At 43.1% G+C, this 24,463-nt stretch overlaps 1 protein-coding gene, 1 long non-coding RNA gene and 1 other non-coding gene across 3 annotated transcripts in view; 2 read left to right on the forward strand and 1 right to left on the reverse strand.

Moving 5' to 3' along the window:
* The window catches only part of acaa2 (acetyl-CoA acyltransferase 2), a 52,695-nt gene extending 41,382 nt beyond the window's left edge, over positions 1-11,313 (reverse strand). The window contains exon 1 of the mRNA XM_063042609.1: positions 11,033-11,313. Within this exon, the coding sequence (XP_062898679.1) occupies positions 11,033-11,048 (16 nt within the window). The 5' untranslated portion in view covers positions 11,049-11,313. The remainder of the gene's footprint in view (positions 1-11,032) is intronic.
* Positions 11,314-12,064: 751 nt separating this feature from the next.
* Positions 12,065-12,152, forward strand: LOC134344636 (small Cajal body-specific RNA 18). Its single transcript, XR_010017482.1, has one exon. It is a non-coding gene; the product is annotated as a small Cajal body-specific RNA 18 (non-coding RNA).
* An 8,999-nt stretch (positions 12,153-21,151) lies between these two features.
* Positions 21,152-24,463, forward strand: part of LOC134343841 (uncharacterized) — an 81,806-nt gene continuing 78,494 nt past the window's right edge. Inside the window, exon 1 of the long non-coding RNA XR_010017328.1 lies at positions 21,152-21,294. This is a non-coding gene — a long non-coding RNA (uncharacterized LOC134343841). The remainder of the gene's footprint in view (positions 21,295-24,463) is intronic.

The following is a 24,463-nucleotide window of genomic DNA, read 5'->3' on the forward strand; positions in this document are numbered from 1 at the left end:
AACAGATGCGGCAGAGACGAAGGAACTAAGAAAAGGGAATAGCATTTTTACAGGAGACAGGGTGGGAAGAGGTATAGTCAAGATAACTGTGGGAATCGGTAGATTTATATAAGATGGCAGTCGACAGTACAGAGATGAGACAGAGAGATCAAGGAAAGGGGAAGGAGGTGTCAGAAATGGACCAGTGAATATAAGGGTATGGTGGAATTTATAGGCAGAATTGATGAAATTGATGAGCTCGTTATGGATGCGTGAAGTAGCACCAATGCAGTCATCAATGTAACAGAAAAAGAGTTGATAAGCATTACCAGGGAAGGCTTGGAACATAGACTTCCACATAGCCAATGAAAAGGCAAGCAGAGCTGGGGCGATGGGGGTGGGGGGGGGCACGGCTACCTCTTGAGTCTGCAGAAAATGGGAGGAGCCGAAGGAAAAATTGTTTATGTGAGGACCAGTTCTGCCAGACTGAGGAAGGTGGTGGTGGAGAGGAACTGGTTAGTTCTTCCATTGAGAAAGAAATGGAGAGCTTCAAGGCCTTCTTGATGGGGGATGGAAATGTACAGCAGAAGTAAGCCATTTGGCCCATTGAGTCTGCTCCACTTATTCCATCATGGCTGAATCATTATCCCTCTCAGCCCCATTCTCCTACCTTCTCCCCATAACCTTTGAGATCCTCACTAAACATGAACCTATCAGTCCCCACTTTAAATATACCCAATGAATTGGCCTCCACAGCCATCTGTGGCAATGAATTCCACAGATTCACCACCCTCTGGCTAAAGAAATCCCTCCTGATCTTTGATCTAACTGAATGTCCCTCTGTTCTGAGGCTGTGCCCTCTAGTCCCACTCGTGGAAACATCCTCTCCACATCCACTCTAGCCAAACCTTTCAATATTCAATAGTTTCAATGAGATCCCCCCCCCCCAATTCTTCTAAACTCTAGTGAGTACAGGCCCAGAGCCTCAAACACTCCTCGTATGTTAACATTTTCATTCCCGGAATCATCCTCATGAACCTTCCCTGGATCCTTTCCAACGGAAGTACATCCTTTCTTAGATAAGAGACCCAAAATTGCTCACGATACTCCAACTGCAGTCTGACCATTACCTTATAAAGCCTCAGCATTATATGCTTGTTCTTATATTCTAGTCCCCTTGAAATGAATGCTAATTTTCCTTCCTTACCACCAACTCAGGGACTCCTGCACATTGACTCAGATGTTAATGAGCAACACTCACAAAATGCTGGAGGAACCAGCAGGTCAGGCAACCTCTATGGAGGGAAATGAACAATCAGCATTGGGTCTGAAGCATCAACTCGTTACTCCCATCAGTAGATTCCTTGCCTACTGAGTTCCTCCAACTTTGTGTGTGTGTGTGTGTGTGTGTGTGTGTGTGTGTGTGTGTGTGTGCGCGTGTGTGTGTGTGCGTGTGTGTGCGCGCGCGCACTCAAGATTTCCATCATCTGCAGAATCTTTTGTGTCTAAGACTCTGCCTTGTGAGCGAGACTCCACTGACCTCCTAGGAAGAGAACACCAAAGATTCATTATCCTCAAGTGAAGAAATTCCTTCCCATTTTATTGTTGAATGGCCAGTCCTTTTGAAACTGTGACCCCTGGTTCTAACCTACCTTGTTAGTTCCATAGAATTTTGCATATCTGTACAACATCTCTCTTTTTTTTAAACAGAGTTCAAGAGCTGAGAGGTAACGTTACGGATCTATAAAACCTTAGCTAGTCCACACTTGGAATGCAAACAACAGGAATTCTGCAGATGCTGGAAATTCAAGCAACACACATCAAAGTTGCTGGTGACCAGCAACTTTGATGTGTGTTGTCCACACTTGGAATATTGTGTTCAGTTCTGGTTCCCTCATTATAGGGAGGATATGAAAGCTTTAGGTTGCAGAGGAGATTTACCAGGATGCTGCCTGGATTAGGGAGCAAATCTAATGAGGTAAGGTTAAGTGAGCTGGAGTGAAGCAGGATGAGAGGGAGAGGTGACTTGATAGTGTGTAGGATAAGAGGAACAGAATGGACAGCCAGTGCCATTTTCCCAGGGTGACAATGGCTAATACAAGAGGGCATTATTTTAAGGTAATTGGAGGAAAGTGCAGGGGCGAAGTTAGTGATAGTTGTTTGTTTGTGTTTTTTTTTATTACACAGAGTGGTAAGTGCATGGAACACACTGCAAGGGGTGGTGGTACAGCCAGGTATGTTAAGGACATTTAAGAGATTCTTTGGTAGGCACGTAGATTACAGAAAAATGGAGGGCTGTGTAGGAGGGAAGAGTTAGATTGATCTTGGAGTAGATTAAAAGGTTAGTACTTGTGGGCCAAAGGGCCTGTACTGTGCCGTAACGCTCAATGTTCTATTACTAGCTAAAATCCAGCCCGTCATTCCACTCCCTTTCTGTGTAACTGATGGACGTGCCGTATGTCACCCGTTGCACAACACTCAAGCCTTTGCTGTTTCAACAGTTGCCAGCAGTGTTTAGTAGCTATAAAGTTCTAGTTGCATAGAATATGCACTTTGGTCATTCCTCTAACTTGCACTTATTCAGTACTTCAACATGGTAAAAAGTTTCAAGATGCTTCATGTGCAATTCTCAAACAAATTTGACACTGCACAGTGTGAAATTTTAAGACAGCAAACTAATAGCGTTGTCAAAGAAGCAAGAGGCAGGAATCAAAGGAGTGTAGCGATTTGGAGAGTTTTAGTAAAAAAAGAGAGAAAGATTAGCTTGATTTGTCATGTGTGTGTTGAAATGTACAGTGAAATGCATTGTTTGCATCAAATCAATTCTCCGAGGGTCACCGTGGGCAGCCCGCAAGTGTTGTCACGCTTCCAATGCTAACCTAGCATGACCACAATTTACCCTAACCCCACCCGTATGTTGGAGGAAACCAGAGCACCCAGAGAAAACCCATGCAATCACAGAGAAAGTGTACAAACTCTTTGCAGGCAGCAGCAGGAATCAGTGTTCACTGGCGCTAACCACTACACTACCCAGAAGACAAGGTCATGGAGAGATTTGAAAGATGAGCACTAAAGTTCATCTGCCAGAGCAGAGTGGATCAACAAACAGTTGATGGTGTTGGGAATTAATCATAAATAGACTAACAACTGATGGAACTCATGTTCTCATGTGCAGATGAGAAACTCAACACAGGAATATGTGCTGTTATAAATAATAACAACATTTATAGAGCACAGGCAGTGTAGTTCAGGGTGCTTTACAAAAGGATAAAGTACAAACATGAAGATAAACTTGTAAAGTAAACAGTTTTTGAGCTGGTGTTTAAACTATCAACTGAGTCTGTATCCCTTATAGTTTTACGTATTGAATTCTGGGTACATAGAGCTCATCAGCCTGGGAAGGCAGTCCATCTAAGAGAGGGAAAACTCTGATCTCAAACCTCCGCTGCCTTGCGGCCATACCCACTCATGGGAAAGGCTTCGGGAATAAACCGAGGACAAATCCGGAGCTGGGGTCCCTAAGGCAGTCCGACGTTGCCTTCAACCTCGTTCTGGCAACTCCTGCGACAACACTGGTGCCAAGCTGTATCAGCCCTTGCCCTTCCCTTGGACAACATCAGTGTCATGGAAAGGGGAGACTTGCAGCATGGGCAACTGCCGGTCTTCCATACAACCTTGCCCAGGCCTGCACCCTGGAGAGTGAAGACTTTCCAGGCGCAGATCCATAGTCTCGCGAGACTAACGGATGCCTCCACCACCACCATTATTGAATTCCACAGTTTAGGAGCATAGTTCAAAAAAGCTGACCTGACAATTATCTTTTGAGGGGGATTGTTTAAGTTGAAGAGACCAACATAAGACCAATGAGCTCGAGCAGGGGTATAAAACAGAAGTGATTCTGTGATGTACTTCAGTGTCAGCCCATTAAGAGCTTTAAAAACAAGTAAGAGAATGTTAAAATCAATTCTGTAAGAAATAAGGAGCCAATGCAGAGTAGCTAGTATGGGAGTGATAAGCTCCCTTATCCACATTGAGTGTGATAGTTCTGTGGCTTGGTTACTGGATTAGCAATATTGAGATACTGTCTTAACAGTTTCAGATCCATCAAGGACAGCTAGGGAATTTAATTTCATTATAGAAAGGATTTTGAGGCTTTGGAGAGGGTGCAGGAGAGTTTACCTGGACATTACCTGGATTACAGAGAATGTGCTCTAACGAGAGGTTGGACAAACTTGGGTTGTTTTCTCTGGAGTGATGAAGGCTGAAGGGAGATCTGATAGAGGTCTGTAGATAGATACTTTATTGATCCCAAAGGTAATCACAGTGTCACAGTAGCATTACAAGTGCACAGATATAAATATTAGAAGAGAAATAAGAAAGAATAAAAAAAAGTTGCCTCAAACAGTCTAACAGGAGGAGTTCATCACTTCCCCAGCTATAGGTTAATTCATTATAGAGCCTAATAGCCAAGGGTAAGAATGCCCTCATATAGCACTCTTTGGGGTTACGCAGTTGTCTTAGACTATTATTAAAAGTGCTCCTCTCTTCAGCCAAGGTGACATGCAGAGGGTGAGAAACATTGTCCAGAATTGCCAGGATTTTTTGTAGAGTCCTTTGTTCTACCACAGTCCAGTTTGACTCCTAAAACAGAGCCAGCCTTTCTAATCAGTTTATTGAGACTGTAGGTATTACCCATGTTGATGCCATTGCCTTAGCACACCAACCACCGCATAGAGCATTGTACTGGTGACAACAGACTGGTAGAACATGTGAAGGAGAGGTCTGCATACTCCAAGGGCCCTCAGTCTCCTCCAGAAGTAGAGGCGACACTGCCTCTGTGTTGGTGCTGCACTCAACTCTGTTATCCACGTGCACCGTCAGGTACTTGTAGGTCCTCACCACATCCATGTCCTCACCATCAATAGTAACAGGGAGCAATCCAGACTTAAAGGGTCTTAGCCTGAAATGTCGACTACTTTTTCCATAGAAGCTGCCTGGCCTGCTGAGTTCCTCCAGTACTTTTGTGTGTTGCTTACTCTTCCTAAAGTCCATCACCATCTCTTTCGTCTTACTGATGTTGAGATGCAGATGATTCAGCTTGCACCATTTGACAAGGTCCTCCACCAGGGCCCTGCTTTCAGCCTCCTGTCCTCCCTTAATAAACCCAACTATTGCTGAGTCATCAGAGAATTTCTGCAGATGACATGACTCATGGTTGTATCAAATGTCCAAGATATACAGGGTAAACAGAAAGGAAGCCAATACAGTCCCCTGTGGGGTTCCAGTGCTGCTAAAAGCCATGTCTGACACACAGCTCTGAAGCCACAAACTGTGGTCTTTCAGTCAGATAGTCTTTTGTCCAGGGTACAATGGAAGTGCCAACCTGCATTGAACGATTATTTATATTATCTTGTATTATCATTATAAGACTATGAGAGGCATAGATAGACAGGCAATATTTTTCCAAGGGTTGGAATGTCTAATATCAGAGGGCATGCATTTAAGGTGAGGGGGTAAGTCCAGAGGAGATGTGAGGGGCAAGTTTTTTCACACAGTGGTGGGTTCCTAGAATGCTCTGCCTGGGCTGGTGGTAGAGGCAGAAACATGAGAGACTTTTCAGAGACGATTATGACATGATAGAGAGACATGAATGTGTGGGAAATGAAAGGATATGTACATTGTGTAGGTAGAAGAGATTAGCTGACTTTTTTTCACTAATTTCATTGGTTCGGCACAACATTGTGGGTCAAAGAGACCGTTTCTGTGCTGTACTCTTCCATGTTCTGTGTTCACTTTAGTTAGAGATACAGCAGCGTAACAGGCCCTTACGGCTCAATGTGCCGGTGCCAATTATACCACGTGACCAATTCGTCTACCAGCCAATTATACCACGTGACCAATTCGTCTACCAGCCAATTATACCACGTGACCAATTCATCTACTAGCCAGTGCATCTTTGGACTGTGGGAGGAACGAGGAGCATCTGGAGGAAACCCATGCGGTCACGGGGAGAACATGACAGATAGCAGAGGGAATTGAACCAACCCGTAACTGGCGCTGTAATAACGTTACGCTAACCGCTGTGCTGTCCCTTATTAGGAGCTACAGAAAGGTAACACCCCCTTCTAGCCCAAAGAGCCCGTACGGCCCAATTAATTGATTGTTGGAATGAGGATGATGAGTATGAATGCATGGGTGGGGGGGTCAGGGTGCGAGAGAAGTGTTGTTGATCTTTGAGAATAAGCCATTGAATAAGCCTGAGTCACTGCCTGAGTCAGTGGTGGAGGTAGATACACTAGTGAAATTTAAGAGACTACTAGACAGGTATATGGAGGAATTTAAGGTGGGGGGTTATATGGGAGGCAGGGTTTGAGGGTCGGCACAACATTGTGGGCCGAAGGGCCTGTACTGTGTTGTATTATTCTATGTTCTATGTTCTATGACCCTACATTCTCTTGAATTCCAGAATCAGAATCACTTTTTTGCCAGTATGTGAAACATACCAGAATTGATTGTAGTTCGGTGCCAAGCGTAAAACACAGAATAATACCATAACAGACAACACAATAGCAACCAACAATTTACAAGATAACAGTGCAAATAGCTATGAGCAATCAAACATCAATAATTAAACTTAAATATGAACAGACTCGATAATTATCAACAGAGCAAGGAGAGCAGAAAAGACCATTTAACGGATGTTGTGCAGGGGCAGTTAGAGTTCAAGTTCAAGAATATTATCACCTAACTGTACATATATCTCCTATGCAACCTAAAGTTTTCACATCCTCCTTATAATGAGGGGACCAGAACTGAACACAATATTCCAAGTGTGGGCTAGCCAAGGTTTTATAGATCTGCAACGTTACCTCTCAGCTCTTGAACTGATTCCACCGACTAATGAAGACCACCAACACACCATGTCTTCTCAACCACCATAACAAGTTGCATGGTCAGCATAGACATGGACCGCATGATCACTCTGTTCATCCACACTGCTAAGAATCCTGCCATTAACTCTGTATTCTGCCTTCAAGTTTGATCTTCCAAACTTTATCATTTCACACATCTCCATTTGCCACTTCTCAGTTCAGCTTCCTATTAATGTCCTATTGTAACCAACACTATCAAAACACCAACAACCTTTGTATCATCTGCAAACTTACTAACCCACCTTCCACTTCCTCATCCAAGTCACCTATAAAAATCACAAAGAGTAGGGGGCCCTGTGGAACACCACTGGTCACCGACCTCCAGGCAGAATACTCTCCATCTACAACCACACTGTGCCATCCGTTGGCAGCAAGCCAAATTCGAATCCATGCAGCCTCATTTCCCTGAATCCCATTCCTCCTGACTTTCTGAACAAGCCAATTACGGGGCACCTTGTCGAATACCTTACTAGAATCCATTATCACCACATCTACCACACCACCTTCACCAAAGTGCTTTGTCACACCCTCAAAAGATTCAATCAGGCTTGTGAAATACGACTTGCTGACTATCCCTAATCGGACTAAGTCATAAATCCTGTCTCCAAGAACCTTCTCCAACAGTTTTCCTGAACGATGATTTGAGACTCACTGGTCTATAATTCCCAATTATATCATTGTAATCCAGGGAGCGGGAAGCGCAGAATCAAATATCGCTATGATGATTGTACGTTCTAGTATCAATTGTTTGGTGACAATGAAGAATAAAGTATATTTAATATTCCAAACCTGAAAAAAATCCAAAACAGAAACACTTCTAGCCTCAAGCATTTCAGATAAGAGATACTGAACCTTGCTAAGAAATGAGTTACACTTTCTGTTGTGCGCTTTCCTGAGAACATATAGCGAGAACACAGTGTATGTTTACGATAGGCATCCTTAAAAACAATAACAACACTTCCAAAATTTCTTTCTGAAATTAAGTTGATGATTAAATTGAGAAAATGCTACATTAAAAAACGTGTCCTGAAGACTGAAGTGTCCTGAATATTGGGGCAATATAAATTAGAAAAGACAAATTTAAAAGTTGCACAAGAAATATTAAGAACAAGGATATATCTATACATAGCTCATTGTAAGTAGTAAGGAAAAGAGTTTCTTAAACTGCCGAGAACTTATAAATAGAAACATAGGACAGAATATTGTGTAATCTGTTCTGGCCCAAAAATACAAGAGATATGATGTCTTTGTAGAAAGTACAGAGGAGATTTAACCAGAAACTTCAGTAAAGTGGTAGTTCAGTCACGGCAAAAGACTAGGGAATCTGGACATGTTCTCCTGAGAGTGTCGGTTGCATGGGTAACTGACAGAGCTTAAAATCATGAAGGTATAAACAGATTAGATTTCAGGATCATTCCCATCGGAAAGGGAGTTTGTTCTAAGTAAATATATTATCAAAGTACAAATACGTCACCATATACAAGCCTGAAATTTGTTTTCTTGTGGACATACTCAATAAATCCAAGAACCACAACAGAATCAATGAAAGACCGTATCCAACAGGACAGACAAACAGCCAATGTGCACAAGACAACAAATGTAAATGAAAAAAGAAAAGAAATAAGTAAGCAATAAATATTGAGAACATGAGATGAAGAGTCCTTGAAAGTGAGGCCATTGTGGGAACATTTCAGTGAAGTAAAGTGAGGTGATGGTTGAAGTGTCCCAGGTGGGGAGGGGTCTGAGACTCCTGCACCTCCAGTGGGGAAAAAAGTGTTGCAAGAAATTATTTATTTATATTTAACGATAGAGCGCGGGGCAGGGCCTTCACGCCACACCACTCAGCAACCCATGACAAACCCTAACCTAATCACAGGACAATTAGCAATGACCAATTAGCCTACCCCGTACATCTTTGTCTATGAAAGGAAACCGGAGTACCTCGGGAAAACCCACAGGGAGGACATAGAGAGACTCCTCGCAGAATAGCGCCGAAACTGAACTCTGAAACTTTAATAGCATTACAGTAACAACTAGGCTACCGTGGCACCCAATGTGTAAACAAATCAAAAGAATTGGTAAATGAACCGGGAAACACACAAAATGCTGGAGGAACTTAGCAGGCCAGACAGCAGCTATAGAAAAAAAAAAGTACTCTTTTCCATAGATGCTGCCTGACCTGCTGAGTTCCTCCAGCATTCCGTGTGTATTGCTTGGATTTCCAGCATCTGCAGATTCTCTCAGGTTTGTAAATGAACTGGAAATAATGTGTGGATTTCTGTGTTTTTTTTTGTACTACAGCTGGTTCAGGACAGGGCGGTAGTGAAACTGATTGAAGAAATATCCTGTAGGACTATGTGTGAAAGAAAGGGAATTAATTTGCTCTTCTGTACATAAAACAGAAACATTATTTTCCCCTGTCCACAAATACTGCTTCACATGGTAATTTTCAGAACTTCCCGATTTAAAATCAAAAAACCAGAGTTTGGAAAAGTGAGATTGTAAACAGAAGTTTCTAGGAGCATTGAATTCTTCCAGAAATATTTATGGAGCATAGACCAAGCTGAAACAGAGGAACAAATTAAATTGCTTTTCTTTCTCTCCCCAGACACACATTACTACAGATGTACTGTGGAGAACATTCTAACTGGCTGCAACCTTTCTGGAATGGAAGGGCAACTGCACAGGATTGGAAAAAGCAATCACAGCCAGCTCCATCATGGGCACTAGCCTCCCCCACATCAAGGACACCTTCAAGGCAATGCCTCAAAAAAAAAAGCAGCACCATCATTAAGGGCCCCCACCACCCAGGACATGCCCTCGTCTCATCGCTACCACCAGGAAGGAGGTACAGGAGCCTGAAGACACACACTCAACATTTCAGGAACAGTTTCTTCCCCTCTGCCATCAGATTTCTGAATAGACAATAAATCCATGTACACTACCTCACATTTTTTTCTTTTTGTTTTGCTCTCTTTTTGCAATACTTAATTTAACAATTTAAAATACATTTCCTATTGATACTTATAACTTCTTAGTTGTCGATTGTAATGTACTGTTGCCACAAGACATATGCCAGTGACATTAAGCCCGATTCTGAATCACTAACTGCTCTATTCAGTATATACAGATTTTTGATTTTTATATTTCAGATTCCCAATTAATCTGATAAATAACTTGACGGGCAGATTGGTCTCTTTCCAACATAGTTGTTTTACGAAGTCCTATTTACTTTGCAAAGCCCCTCTTGCACGCGTCCTTGCCGACTACTCTTGCTTTGCTTAATACCTTCTCTCGTGACTATGCAGTGCCATCCTCCGCCTTTCAGTGAGTCACTCTGTCCAACCGCACCACCTTCAAACGTTTCAGACGTGACTCCTAATACCCAACCATGGGCAAACTGTCAAAAGCATCACAATCTCTGCAGACTTTAAATCCCCGTTATTTCTTTTATAAAAGTTCAAAGTAACTTTATTATCAAAGTACATATATGTCACCAAATACAACCCTGAGATTCGTTTTCTTGCAGATATACTGAATAAATCCAATAACCATAATAGAATCAATAAAAAAAAAACTGCACTCAACAGAGTGGACAATCAATGTGCAAAAGACAACAAACCGGGCAATATAAAAGAAAATAAATGATTAGCAGTAAATATAGAGAAATGAGGATAAGTTGTGGTGTTCTTTTTTCACTATTTATTTATTTTGCAAATTTTATGATTTTGCGAAGAGCTGCCGCCACACATAAAAGAAATTTCTCGTAATAAACACACGGATAATAAATACTTTGGAACTGCGTCAAATTTCCGAGCGGTCCATGAACCGATTTTACCTTATTCCTTAGGTTTTGGAACTGAAAGTAAATTTTATGTTTGCACTGAATTGCTGTCGCTAAACAACAAATTGGTTAGATTTTAATTCCAATGTGCTCACCCTGCGCACCTAATGGAGAACAGGGCAGTTCAAAGTTCAAGGCTTACACCCAGTGCTAACTCAGCCCTGTCAAATGTTGTCCAGGCTACTATCTTGTAGATTAAAGAGTGGGTTATTTTGCTTATTCGACACCGAACAAGTAGTTAGAGGTTTAGAGAAGACATTTAGAGAGACTGACACACCTCTCAGCAGAGACATCTTACTGCGACTTCCAGCTCAGTCTTCACAGCAAGTCTTTCACTCCAGGCAGCACATTCAATTCGCTTGTGTTTCACGACCGTAAATAAATCATTACAGTACAAAAACAGATTTAGAAAATGCAATGCATATTTTTGAAGACAATTAATGATTAACTCAGTTGATTTTTACGTAAACGTTTTTTGACGAAAGTTCCAACTTGTTGAAATGACTACCCGCCAACGGAGAACGATCGCTTGTTGCTTGACACCCACACCAACCAATAGATGAGGCGTTTACTCGCCTGCGCAGCTGTTTTGATTGAGAGTTGGGTGGAAGTGTTGATTGACATAGAAAATAACCAATAGAAAGCGGCCAAAAGGGGTGGGCGCTTACTGGCGCCTTTTCTGCGCATGCTCACTGTTCAGCGGGTGGAGGTTTTGGTCGCGGGCGGTGGATAGGTAGGTCAAGGTCTGGTGAGGAACTTTTTAAATGTGGATCGTTACCTGAGAGAAGCCGAGTCAATGCTTCTCGATGAAGAAATGGATTCATACTGAAATGGGGAAGTGCTTGAGGTTAGAATCCATGCCCAAGTGAACGTGGTCATTTTCCTTATATGATCGGGCCGTGTGGAGCCCGAGGTGATTTAAGTCAATTCTGGCGATGGGACAAGTGTGTTCACTTTCTTCAGTTAACTAGATCACACTGAGGCTTACTATCAGTGACTCATAGGGCGTGACTTTTGTTTTTTTCGGGAGCGGTGCAGTTAAAAATTACAAAATAAATCAATAGTGCCAAAACATAAGGATCAGTTTATGGGCTGTTCCGAAATCCGAAGGGGGAAGGGAAGAACTGACATCCTTTATTGTTAGCTAGCTCTCACATTTTAAATACAAACTTTAGGAGAGGGGAAGGCAACCTGGGCCATGTGTCAAGTATCAGCTGTTCTTTTAGTTAAAGTTGTCTATGCCTTGACGGGGCATTGATTAGTAGGGAAAGGGAACTTTAAAGAGGGTAGGTGTGCCGATCTCTGCAAATGGTCAGTGATGACTAGCCCACTGCGCAATCTGAGTTCAAAATGAACTTTACTGATGGAATCAGTGCTGGAAAACAAGTCTGAGGCCATGCAATGAAACATGAGGCTAAAAATGAAAAGCATAAACGTGCAAACATTGTAAATCTGCCAGGGTGCCATGGTAGCGTGGCAGTTAGTGTGATGGTATTACAGCTTGGGCCTTTGGAGTTCGGAGTTCAATTCTGATGCTGTCTATAGGAAATTTGTACGCTCTCCCTGTGACTGGGTGGGTTTCCTCCAGGTGCTCACAGTCCAAAGACGTACTGGTTAGTCTGTTAATTGGTCATTGTGAATTGTCCGTGATTAGGCTGAGATTAAATCAGAAGATTGCTGGGTGCTGTGGCTTGTTGGGCCAGAAAAGCCTTTTCTGCACTGTCACTAAATAAAATAAATAAACTTGATCTATGCCTCTTGCACACATCGAACAGGTCATGCAAGACTGTATGTAGCATCTGACAATAATAACCCAATTCCAGGCAGCAAATAAACTTTCTCTTGAGTGTTGAGATAGGTGAACAAAATCGGCTGATGAAGAGCCACATGTCCTTTATCTCCATAGTTCTCAGTTATTTGCAGAGATTTCTATTCTTTGCCAACTAATAAAATGTATGTACACTGTTGAAAATTGCAGTGGCTGACCTCTCACCTAATTACTGTGTTAATCCACATGACAGTCTGGGGAAGTCAGCTTCATTAGTTTGACCTTTGTAGTTTGAATGCAAACGTGTTCATAAACAAGTACAAAGTGTATTTATTTAACCTCTGACTTAGTTTTTCCCAGTCAGTTTCAAAACATGGGTTTTAATGAAATTGATATGCCACAGAATATCAATCAGATTTATCCTGCTAAATCTTTTTACACAAGTACCTACTTCCATCAGCACAAGCAAATGTATTAGGAGAAGGGGTGGCCACTTAAACTCCAGCTTATTCTGTCATTAGACAAAGATCATTGCTGGCTGTAACCACTACTCCACATTTCCAGCTGACAGAAGAACTTTTCACCCACTTACTTATCAACAATACCTCTCTTCCTCTCTCCATCATTCTCTCCTTTGTCTCTTTACCTCTGAAGCAGACTATTTGAATATTTTCACACTAGATACTTGTGTGCCACTAAAAAAAATCTCTGCTCTCCCTTATTTTTAAGCAGTGATCCTTTCTTCTTCATTTTCTCACACGAGGTAACATGTTCAAGTTTATTGTCATGGGCATACACACCCAGGGTACAAATGGCATGAAATGTACTGTAGTTTTATGCAGGAGCAGCAAAATACACTTCAAGCATAAATCAAATTATACATAGTGGTTTTCCGTCATGTCCTGCGATGACAGAAAATCTGTGTGGGAGAGTTTAAAGTGGAAGAGCCATTGCACTGGGCCAGATCCACTCTCTCATCCTCAGAAGTCCAGGTCCAATGGTACGAACAAGCATCACAAACTGGGGTCTTCCTTGATTTCAAAAGATGCCCATGAAATCTTCTGTGCCTTATCTTTCCCTTTGCTTTACACAGAGCATTACAGAACTGCCTTCCTGGTCGTTAGATTTCACTGTAGATCTCATCCGCCCAGTATGTTGGAGCCGACTTCACGTGCTGGGACAGGAATGTCCCTATCTCACTGGGGTATGAGGCTGCCAGTTACCCTCATGTGCTTTAGCCTGCCTGATGAAGCAGTATACAGGGCTGTGGCTGCTGTCACATGTAAACTGCTACTTGGAGCCACAGGTGAGAGCTGAATGTCTGGTGGGGACCCAAAGGTGAGAGAGCTACCCCAGAATGGACATGACAAGCCCCTTCACCAGAGGTGCTAACCCTCCCTGGACATCCCATGCACCTCAAATTATGCATAACTCACCACAAAATAAACAACAGTAGTGCAAATTGGAGACACAAGAGATTCTGCAGATGCTAGAAATCCTGAGCAACACACAAAATGCTGGAGGAACTCAGCAGGTCGGACAGTGTATTATGGCTCAGTAGCGCAGTGGTTAGCATAACGTTATAGAGAGGCAGCTGTAAGATGGGGGTCAATTCCTGCCACCGTTTGTAAGGAGTTTGTATGTTTTCCCCGTGACCATGTGAGTTTGCTCCCACATTCCAAGGACGCTATGGGTAAGTTGTGGGCATGCAACGTCGGAGCCGGAAGACTGGCAACATTTATGGATTGCCCTCGGCACCTCGTCAGACTATATTGATCATTGACACAAACGGCACATTTCACTAATGTTTCAATATTTCATTGTACATGTGACAAATAAAGCTAATCGCTATTCTTAATCTCTCCTTTCCCTGTTATTTGCACAGACTGGGTGAATCGTGGCCTGGTATGGAAACAGCAATGCCTCTGAATGTGAAATCCTACAAAGGGGAGATTGGGCCCAGTACACCACGGCTAAAGCCCTCCCAGCCATGGAGCGCATCTGCATGAAACTTGCAGGAAAGCAGCATCCATCATTAGAGATCCCCACCACCTAGGTCATGCTCTTTTCTCACTGCTGTCACCAGGAAGGAGGTACAGGAGCCTCAGAACTCGCACCACCAGGTTCAAGAACAATTATTACCCCTCAACCGTCAGGCTCTTGAACAAAAGGGGATAATGTGAGGGGCAGGTTTTTTATGCAGAGCGTGATGAGTGCGTGGATTGGGCTGCCGGTGGAGGCAGATACGATAGGGTCTTGTAAGAGACTCCTGGATAAGTACATGGAGTTGAGGGCTATGGGTAATCCTAGGTAATTTCTGAAATAAGTACATGTTCGGCACAGCATTGTGGGCCGAAGGGCCTGTACTGTGTTGTAGGTTTTCTATGTTTCTAACTACACTCATGTCCCATCATTGAGATGTTTCCAACAACCAATGGTCTCACTTTACGGATTTGATCTCATGTTCTTGTTATTTATTGCTATTTATTTATATTTTTATTTGCACAGTTTGTTGTCTCCTGTACTCTGATTGATCTTGTTACAGTTGCTGTTATATAGATTTGCTGAGATTTCCCACAGGAAAATGAATATCATGGTTGTATATGGTGTCATATATGTACTTTGATAATAAATTTACATTGAGCTTTATGGAATGCTCCAGTTCAGTGGCCTTGGTGATTTAGACTTGAGTTAATTTAAAATAAAAAGATTCTCAACATTAGGGAAATCAAAGGATATGGGGATAGTGCAGAAAAATGGAGGAGAGGTAGATCAGTAGAACCAGCCTTAAAGGGCTGGATGCATTACACTCTCAGTCTTCATTTGATTTCTCCATTATAGAGACTGCATTTTCTGCACCAAATCCAAGCAAGAACAGCATTTCTTCTTCTTATCCATATTTCAGACCAGATGTTGCTCTTACCTAGGACAATCTTGATTTTCTCCTTAGTAAACAACAAGGAAAAATTTTCATTAAAAATTCCACCGCTCCTCTGTGGCTCAAGATATAGGTGGTCCTGCTGATCTTCAAAGGAACCTACTCTGTCCCTATCCATCCTTTTATTTTTAATAGAACTCTAGAACCACTTGGTTCCTTATGGTTGTTATGGACACGCATGGTACTGGGGATGAACTCTCACTACTAATTAAATGCACCCAACAGTGTGTGTCTCAAATAGCCTCCGACAATCAAAATCCAGCTCCTGGCGTTCACATGTGGCTTAGTTACTAATCCTGGTGGAACCATTTCTACTGACAGGAAAAAGGTTACTGGTGCCTTGAAACCAATCACTTCGGGCAGATGGGGCTCGTCAGCCATTGTTGGCTGCTCATCTGGGAGAAGGAAAACTGTGACCTCAAACTTACACTGCCTTGAGGCTACACCTAGTTATGGGGAAGTCTTTGGGAATGAACCTGGAGAAAAAATCTGGAGCTGGAGTCCTAAGGCAGCTGAGTTCAATGCAGATTGGCAATTCCTGCGATGCTATAGGTGTCAAACTGTATTGGTCTCCTCTTTGCTTTGGATTCATCAGCTGCGTGTGTGGAGCGGAGGACATCGAAGCACAGCTGTTGGAACGGCTTAACGAGTCACCATGGTATGCTATTCAGGTCGACGAGTCTACCGATGTCGACAACAAGGCGATACTGCTGGTTTATGTGCCATATATATTTCAAGACGATGTGCATGAGGATATATTGTGTGCACTAACACAACTAGGGCAGAACTATTCAAGTTTTTGAATGACTACATGTCAGGCAAACTGGACTGGTCATTCTGTTTTGGAATATGCACAGACGGGGCTGCAGCTATGACTGGACGGCTGGCTGATTTCACTACCCGAGTCAAAGAGGTTGCTCCTGAATGCCAGTCTACCCACTTTCAAATCTCTTACTAGCTTTTCTTTCAGTTAGTCCTGAGGAAGGGTCTCGGCCCGAAATGTTGACTGTACCTCTTCCTAGAGATGCTGCCTGGCCTGCTGCATTCACCAGCAACTTTGATGTGCGCTGCTTAAAATGTTATGATGCTATTGACTTATAAGTGACTTATAATTGACTTATCACTATATTCATGGGAGGAAAATATGCGCTGTGTGTTTAATATTAAATTTATTAGATAAACCCTTTTAGAAACAAAGTTGAGTGTATTAGCCACTTATAAGTGATTTATAGTTGACTTATCACCTGTATTCTGGTCGTGATTAACACCGCCCCCCCCCCCCCGCCCCGTCAGCCGGTCCGCAAGAATATTGTCAATATTAAGCCGGTCCGCGGTGCAAAAGAGGTCAGTGACCCCTGACATAGACAGCTGGGACCAACATCCGTGGTTGACCCTGATCAATGGAGGACTTCCAGAACCACTTGGGATTTTCCTCAACTTTACCTGCCAGAATCATCTCCGAGGTATCATCTTCTTTCAGTCACGATTCAGTGATGCTTCCAACATCATACATGCCAATCTGTAACTGCTACAAGTTCATCTACCTTTTTCTGTATACTGTGCACATTCAAATATAACACCTTCAGTCCCGTATTCACCCTTTTCGATTTTGTCTGCCTTTTACATTGGATCTCATCCTGTTGACTGCAATTTTGCCCTATCATCAGCTTCTCCTTGCTATGAGTCTCACTACACATTGCCTCTTTTGTAAAACAACTATCTTATCTTCAGCACTATCACCCCGGTTCTCATCCATTGCCAAATTAGCTTAAACCCACCCGAACAACTCCAGCCAACCTGCCCGCAATGATATTGGACCCCCTTGGATTCCAGTGTAACCTGCTGCTTTTATACAGGTACCTTCCCCAGAAGAGATCTGAATGATCCATAGATCTGAACCCCTGCCCCTCTGCACCAGTTCCTCAGCCACACATTCACCTGCCAAATCATCCTTTTCTTACCCTCACTGGCACGTGGCACAGTTACTCTACTGGGGGTATTCTATAGGCCCCCTGGTAGCAGCAGAGATACAGAGGAGCAGATTGGGAGGCAGATTTTGGAAAGGTGCAAAAATAACAGGGTTGTTATCATGGGTGACTTTAACTTCCCTAATATTGATTGGCACCTGATTCATTCCAAGGGTTTAGATGGGGCAGAATTTGTTAAGTGTGTCCAGGATGGATTCCTGTCACAGTATGTGGACAGGCCAACCAGGGGGAATGCCATACTAGACCTAGTACTTGGTAATGAACCGGGTCAGGTCACAGATCTCTCAGTGGGTGAGCATCTGGGTGACAGTGACCACTGCTCCCTGGCCTTTATAATTATCATGGAAAAGGATGGAATCAAAGAGGACAGGAAAATTTTTAATTGGGGAAAGGCAAATTATGAGGCTATAAGGCTAGAACTTGCGGGTGTGAATTGGGATGATGTTTTTGCAGGGAAATGTACTATGGACATGTGGTCGATGTTTAGAGATCTCTTGCAGGATGTAAGGGATAAATTTGTCCCGGTGAGGAAGCTAAAGAATGGTAGGGTGAAGGAACCATGGGTGACAAGTGAGGTGGAAAATCTAGTCAGGAGGAAGAAGGCAGCATACGTGAGGTTTAGGAAGCAAGGATCAGATAGGTCTATTGAGGAATATAGGGAAGCAAGAAAGGAGCTTAAGAAGGGGCTGAGAAGAGCAAGAAAGGGGCATGAGAAGGCCTTGGTGAGTAGGGTAAAGAAAAACCCCAAGGCATTCTTCAATTATGTGAATAAAAAAAGGATGACAGAAGTGAAGGTAGGACCGATTAGAAATAAAGGTGGGAAGATGTGCCTGGAGGCTGGAAGTGAGCGAGGTCCTCAATGAATACTTCTCTTCGGTATTCACCAATGAGAGGGAACTTGATGATGGTGAGGACAATATGAGTGAGGTTGATGTTCTGGAGCATGTTGATATTAAGGGAGAGGAGGTGTTGGAGTTGTTAAAATACATTAGGACAGGTAAGTCCGCGGGGCCTGACGGAATATTCCCCAGGTTGCTCCACGAGGCGAGAGAAGAGATTGCTGAGCCTCTGGCTAGGATCTTTATGTCCTCGGGAATGGTACCAGAGGATTGGAGGGAGGCGAATGTTGTTCCCTTGTTCAAAAAAGGTAGTAGGGATAGTCCGGGTAATTATAGACCAGTGAGCCTTACCACTGTGGTGGGAAAGCTGTTGGAAAAGATTCTTAGAGATAGGATCTATAGGCATTTAGAGAATCATGGTCTGTTCAGGGACAGTCAGCATGGCTTTGTGAAGGGCAGATCGTGTCTAACAAGCCTGATAGAGTTCTTTGAGGAGGTGACCAGGCATGTAGATGAGGGTAGTGCAGTGGATGTGATCTATATGGATTTTAGTCAGGCATTTGACAAGGTTCCACATGATAGGCTTATTCAGAAAGTTAGAAGGCATGAGATCCAGGGAAGTTTGGCCAGGTGGATTCAGAATTGGCTTGCCTGCAGAAGGCAGAGAGTGGTGGTGGAGGGAGTACATTCAGATTGGAGGATTGTGACTAGTGGTGTCCCACAAGGATCTGTTCTGGGACCTCCACTTTTCGTGATTTTTATTAACGACCTGGATGTGGGGGTAGAAGGGTGGGTTGGCAAGTTTGCAGACGACACAAAGGTTGGTGGTGTTGTAGATAGTGTAGAGGATTGTCAAAGATTGCAGAGAGACATTGATAGGATGCAGAAGTGGGCTGAGAAGTAGCAGATGGAGTTCAACCCAGAGAAGTGTGAGGTGGTACACTTTGGAAGGAGAAACTCCAAGGCAGAGTACAAAGTAAATGGCAGGGTACTTGGTAGTGTGGAGGAGCAGAGGGATCTCAGGGTACATGTCCGCAGATCCCTGAAAGTTGCCTCACAGGTGAATAGGGTAGTTAAGAAAGTTTATGGGATGTTAGCTTTCATAAGTCGAGGGATAGAGTTTAAGAGTCGTGATGTAATGATGCAGCTCTATAAAACTCTGGTTAGGCCACACTTGGAGTACTGTGTCTAGTTCTGGTCACCTCACTATAGGAAGGATGTGGAAGCATTGGAAAGGGTACAGAGGAGATTTACCAGGATGCTGCCTGGTTTAGAAAGTATGCATTATGATCAGAGATTAAGGGAGCTAGGGCTTTACTCTTTGGAGAGAAGGAGAATGAGAGGAGACATAATAGAGGTGTACAAGAAAATAAGAGGAATAGATAGAGTGGATAGCCAGCGCCTCTTCCCCAGGGCACCACTGCTCAATACAAGAGGACATGGCTTTAAGGTAAGAGGTGGGAAGTTCAAGGGGGATATTAGAGGAAGGTTTTTTACTCAGAGAGTGGTTGGTGCGTGGAATGCACTGCCCGAGTCAGTGGTGGAGGCAGATACACTAGTGAAGTTTAAGAGACTACTAGACAGGTAGGAGGAATCTAAGGTGGGAGCTTATATGGGAGGCAGGGTTTGAGGGTCGGCACAACATTGTGGGCCGAAGGGCCTGTACTCTGCTGTACTATTGTATGTTCTACATGCAGCAATCCAGAGATTATGCGCTGGAGTTCCTGTTTCTCAGCTTTCTACCCAGCTCCCCAAAATCTCTCTTCAGGACCTCCTCACCCTGTCTACCTGTGCCATTGGTGCCAGTATGTACTAAGACTTCTGGCTGCTCACTCTTGCCCTTGAGAATGCCATGGACACAATCTGAGACATCCCTAATCCTGGCACCAGGGAGTCAACATATCGTCTGGATGTCTCTGGTGTCCACAGAACCTCGTCTCTATTCCTCTAACTAAGGAATCTCCTATCAACGCGGTAGTCCTCTTCACCTCTCTTCTCTTCTGAGCCATCGCACCAAACTCGGTCACTGTGGCTCCCCATGGTAGGTCATACCCTTCAATTGTATCTAAAGTTGACTTCCGGGTTGAGCATGGAGTGAGTGGGTGCGTATGAGTGTGGCTCCCGATTTTTATTGAAAATCTACCTGTTTATCTTTGCCGTATGTTCGAGATATCTTAATATTTAACATTGTGAACAACCCGGGACGTTGCTGGACACTGAAATGGCAAATACAATGTACCTTCGAAGTAAAACTGGGGAAAAAGATAGCGAAGCCTCGAGCAAGAAGGCTGATGTTACAGTAATGGCGCCGTTGCACGCTGCTGGACCTGGACCCAGACCTGCGCTGCCCGATAACCTGGAGAGGCTTCGTTTAGTGCTTCTTACTGACATGACACGAGCGGTGCATTCTGCTCTGAAAAGAGAACTTGAAGGTGCTTTATCACCAGTGAATGGAACATGGAACAAATTATGTCTTATTATGAGTTGCACGACGAATGCATTCGTGAGGTTGAAGACGGCCCGAATGATTACAGTGACCGACTAGTGAGCGCCGACGCCGCATTTCTGAAGGGAAAGCTAGGTGACCTCGAAAATCGGTCGCGGAGATCCAATTTGAGAGTGGTCGGCATTCCTGAAAACTTGTAAGGTTTGGACCCTGTTAGATTTATGACCGAGTTTTTTTACATAGTGCTGGGGACAAATTTCTTCCCAAGGCCTCTCGTGCTCACCGAGTTGGGCTTAAACCATCCGGTGTCTCTGGAGCCAAGCAAACGAGACCAAGAATGTTCCTGGTTCTCTTTCACTACTTTCAAGATAAGCAACGCGTCATCAATAGACGGAAGCAGGAGCTGTATTTCCGCGGACACCGCGTGTTTTTTCATGAAGATTTTAGTGCGGAGCTGAGGAGAAAACGAGCAGCTTTCAAGAAGGTGAAATCCCTGCTTTACGGGAAAGGGGTCAGGTTCGGCCTCTTGTATCCTGCCCGGCTCCGGGTCATGCATGAAGGTAAAAAGCATTATTTCGACACACCAGAGGCGGCCAAAGCGTTTTTCCATTTGCGCTGGGGAGAATAAGAACGGGAAGAGCAATTACTTTCTTTTAGGTTATTCATGCAGCATTGAAGGGGCCTCCTGCTGAGGCAAACTGTTAATTTTCGCAATCCACTTCTTTGTTCATTTTTTCCAGTTTAATTTGTGGAACGCGATCGGGTCAAACTGCTATGCCGCAGAATCTGATTAATGAAAACTTTCAACCAGCAAAATGTAAATATTTGGGATTTGTATCTCTGGCGTTTAGTTTCCTAGTTTTTTAATGCTTTGGTTAACCTGTGTTATCTTTAATATATATATAAAAGGTAGAATAAGTGATGGTATAAATTTTAAGCAGGGGAGCCACCCTAGATTAGATTGAAAGTTTGGTTGTATGGGGAACACTTTGGAAGTTTTTTGTTTGGTAATGCCTGCAATCCTTCTCAGTTGGGGAGGCAGGTCTAGGTTTCCGGGGTTAATTGGGTTTTTTTGCTGTTTGTGTAAAGGGGTGGCGGGAGTGTTTTGGGGGATTACCATGGCAGTTTATTCTTTTGTGTGTTACGGATTGGCCAGACTTTGTTTTCATTGTGCGTTATTGTGTGCAGCGTGCACCCTCGCACTGTTTTGGATTGTAGGCCCTGTGTGTCTTCATATGGCTAACATGGGCGATGCTGATGGAGGCCACCCTGTGAGGTTTATTTCTTGGAATGTAAAGGGGCTGAATGGTCCTGTTAAAAGAGCTAAAGTTTTCTCTCGTCTGAAACAATTAAAAGCAGATATACTATTCCTACAAGAGACAAGTTTAAGAGCGGAAGACCATAATAGACTTCGTAAAGCATAGATTAGTCAGGTTTTTCATTCCAGATTTAATAGTAGGTTCAGGGGGGTGGCAATATTAATCACCAAAAGAATGCAGTTCACACCATCTGATGTATCAGTGACCCTAATAGTCACTTTATTATAGTCTCTGGATCTCACTTTCAGATACCTGTTATTTTGGTAAATGTTTATGCCCCTAATTGGGATGACGTCCACTTTGCAAATAAGGTTTTGTCGTTTATACCTAACCTGAATACACACCAGCTAATCTTTTCAGGAGATTTGAACTGTGCTATTGACCCACTGCTTGATAGGTCTAGCCCTAGGGGAACATTTTCTGGTATGGCAAAGGCCTTCTTGATGTTTATGCAACAAAATGGTTATATGGATCCTTGGAGATTTTTGAATCCATGAGTTAAGCAATTCTCTTCCTTTTCTCATGTTCACCACTCCTGTTCCAGGCTAGACTATTTCTTTATAGATAGCTCCTTAATACCAATGATTAGACAAATTGAATACACTGCTATAGTTATATATGATCACTCGCCCGTGAAACTGGACCTATGTTTTCCTTTAAACATTAGAGAACAGCCTCTGTGGAGAATTAACCCCCTTTTGCTTTCCAATGAGAAATTTTACAGTTATATATCGGCTAACATTGACACATTCTTCGAGACTAACAAAACTGAGTCGGTATTGTATTCTTTACTTTGGGAAACTTTAAAAGCTTAGTTGAGGGGTCAAGTAATATCTTATACTTCACATGCCAATAAAGAACGTAGGAAGGAAATGCAAGTGTTGCTGCAATCTATTTTGGACCTGGACAGGCAATACTCTGAGGCACCCACTGCGGAATTATATAAAAGCTGGGCTGATTTGCAAGCGAAGTTTAATCTTCTCTCTACAAACCCATCAGAACAATTAATTCTTAAGACACGTGGCCTCTGTTATGAATATGGTGACAAAGCGAGCCAGTTTATGGCTCATCAGTTGAAGCGTCAAGCTGTATAATGACTTATTCCCCAGATAAGAGACACGCACCAAAACTTGACAAGCAATCCAAAGGAGATTAATAACATCTTTGCAACTTTGTATTCCTCTCTGTACACCTCAGAGTTTCCCTCAGATATAACAGATATGGAACGTTTTTTAGATAATTTGGAAATACCAACTCTTGAACCAGAGGAGGTGGAGAATTTAGATCGGGCTCTTGGGCAGGAAGAGATTAATAATGCCATTATGGCTATGCAGAGTAGTAAGTCCCCAGGCCCTAATGGTTGTCCGATAGACTTTTATAAGAAATTTAAAGATACGCGAATACCGGTCCTTCTAGAAGTGCTTCAGGAATCTTTGGAGAACAGTTCCTTACCCCCTACTCTTTCACAGGCAGCTATTTCATTACTTAAAAAGGACAAGGACCCGACTCAATGTGGATCATATCGCCCCATCTCACTTTTGAATGTGGATGTGAAAATTTTGGCTAAAGTGCTTACGTGCCGTTTAGAACGCCCCCTTCCCAAGATAATTTCAGGTGATCAAACAGGTTTTATTAAAAATTGCCATTCTTTTTTTAATATCCGTCGACTGGCTGATGTGGTTTATTCACCCAGTGATTCTCGGAGTCCGGAGGTTGTTATCTCCTTGGACGCAGAGAAGGCATTTGATAGAGTGCAGTGGGTATACTTGTTTAGTGTTTTAGAGAAATTTGGATTTGGCAGAATATTTGAGCCTGGGTTAAGCTATTATATCACTCGCCTGTAGCGTGTATACAGACAAATTATTTTCAATCTGACTGTTTCCCATTAACACGTAGCACTCGCCAAGGCTGCCCATTGTCTCCTCTTTGCAATTGCAATTGAGTCTCTTTTTATTACACTTAAGTCAACTACATTATTTCAAGGTGTTAGGAGAGAGGACATGGAACACCGTGTATCCCTATATGCTGATGACCACTTACTTTATGTTAGCGACCCTGCAGGTAGCAGTCCTGCTATTGTGTCATTGTTAGGTCAGCTTGGAATCTTCTCTGGAACTTTCAAAAAAGCAAATTGTATCTAAAGTTGTATACTTATTATTGAGGGGAATGGCCACAGGTGTACTCTGCACTGGCTGTACACTTCCCCTTCTGACAGTCACCCAGTTACCTGTCTCCTGCAGCCTAGAGCCTGGAGCTCCTGTCTTATCCCCTCCTCATTCTCCTGTATGAGTCAAAAGGCATTGAGTTTATAAGGTATTGTAAGGAACTGGTAAGAACACACTGAGTGTTGTGAGAAGTTTTGACCCACTGAACTAAGAAAGGATGTGCTGGCAGTGGAGAGGGTTCAGAG

The sequence above is a fragment of the Mobula hypostoma genome, chromosome 3 (assembly GCF_963921235.1).
Source record: "Mobula hypostoma chromosome 3, sMobHyp1.1, whole genome shotgun sequence".
Lineage (NCBI taxonomy): Eukaryota > Metazoa > Chordata > Chondrichthyes > Myliobatiformes > Myliobatidae > Mobula > Mobula hypostoma.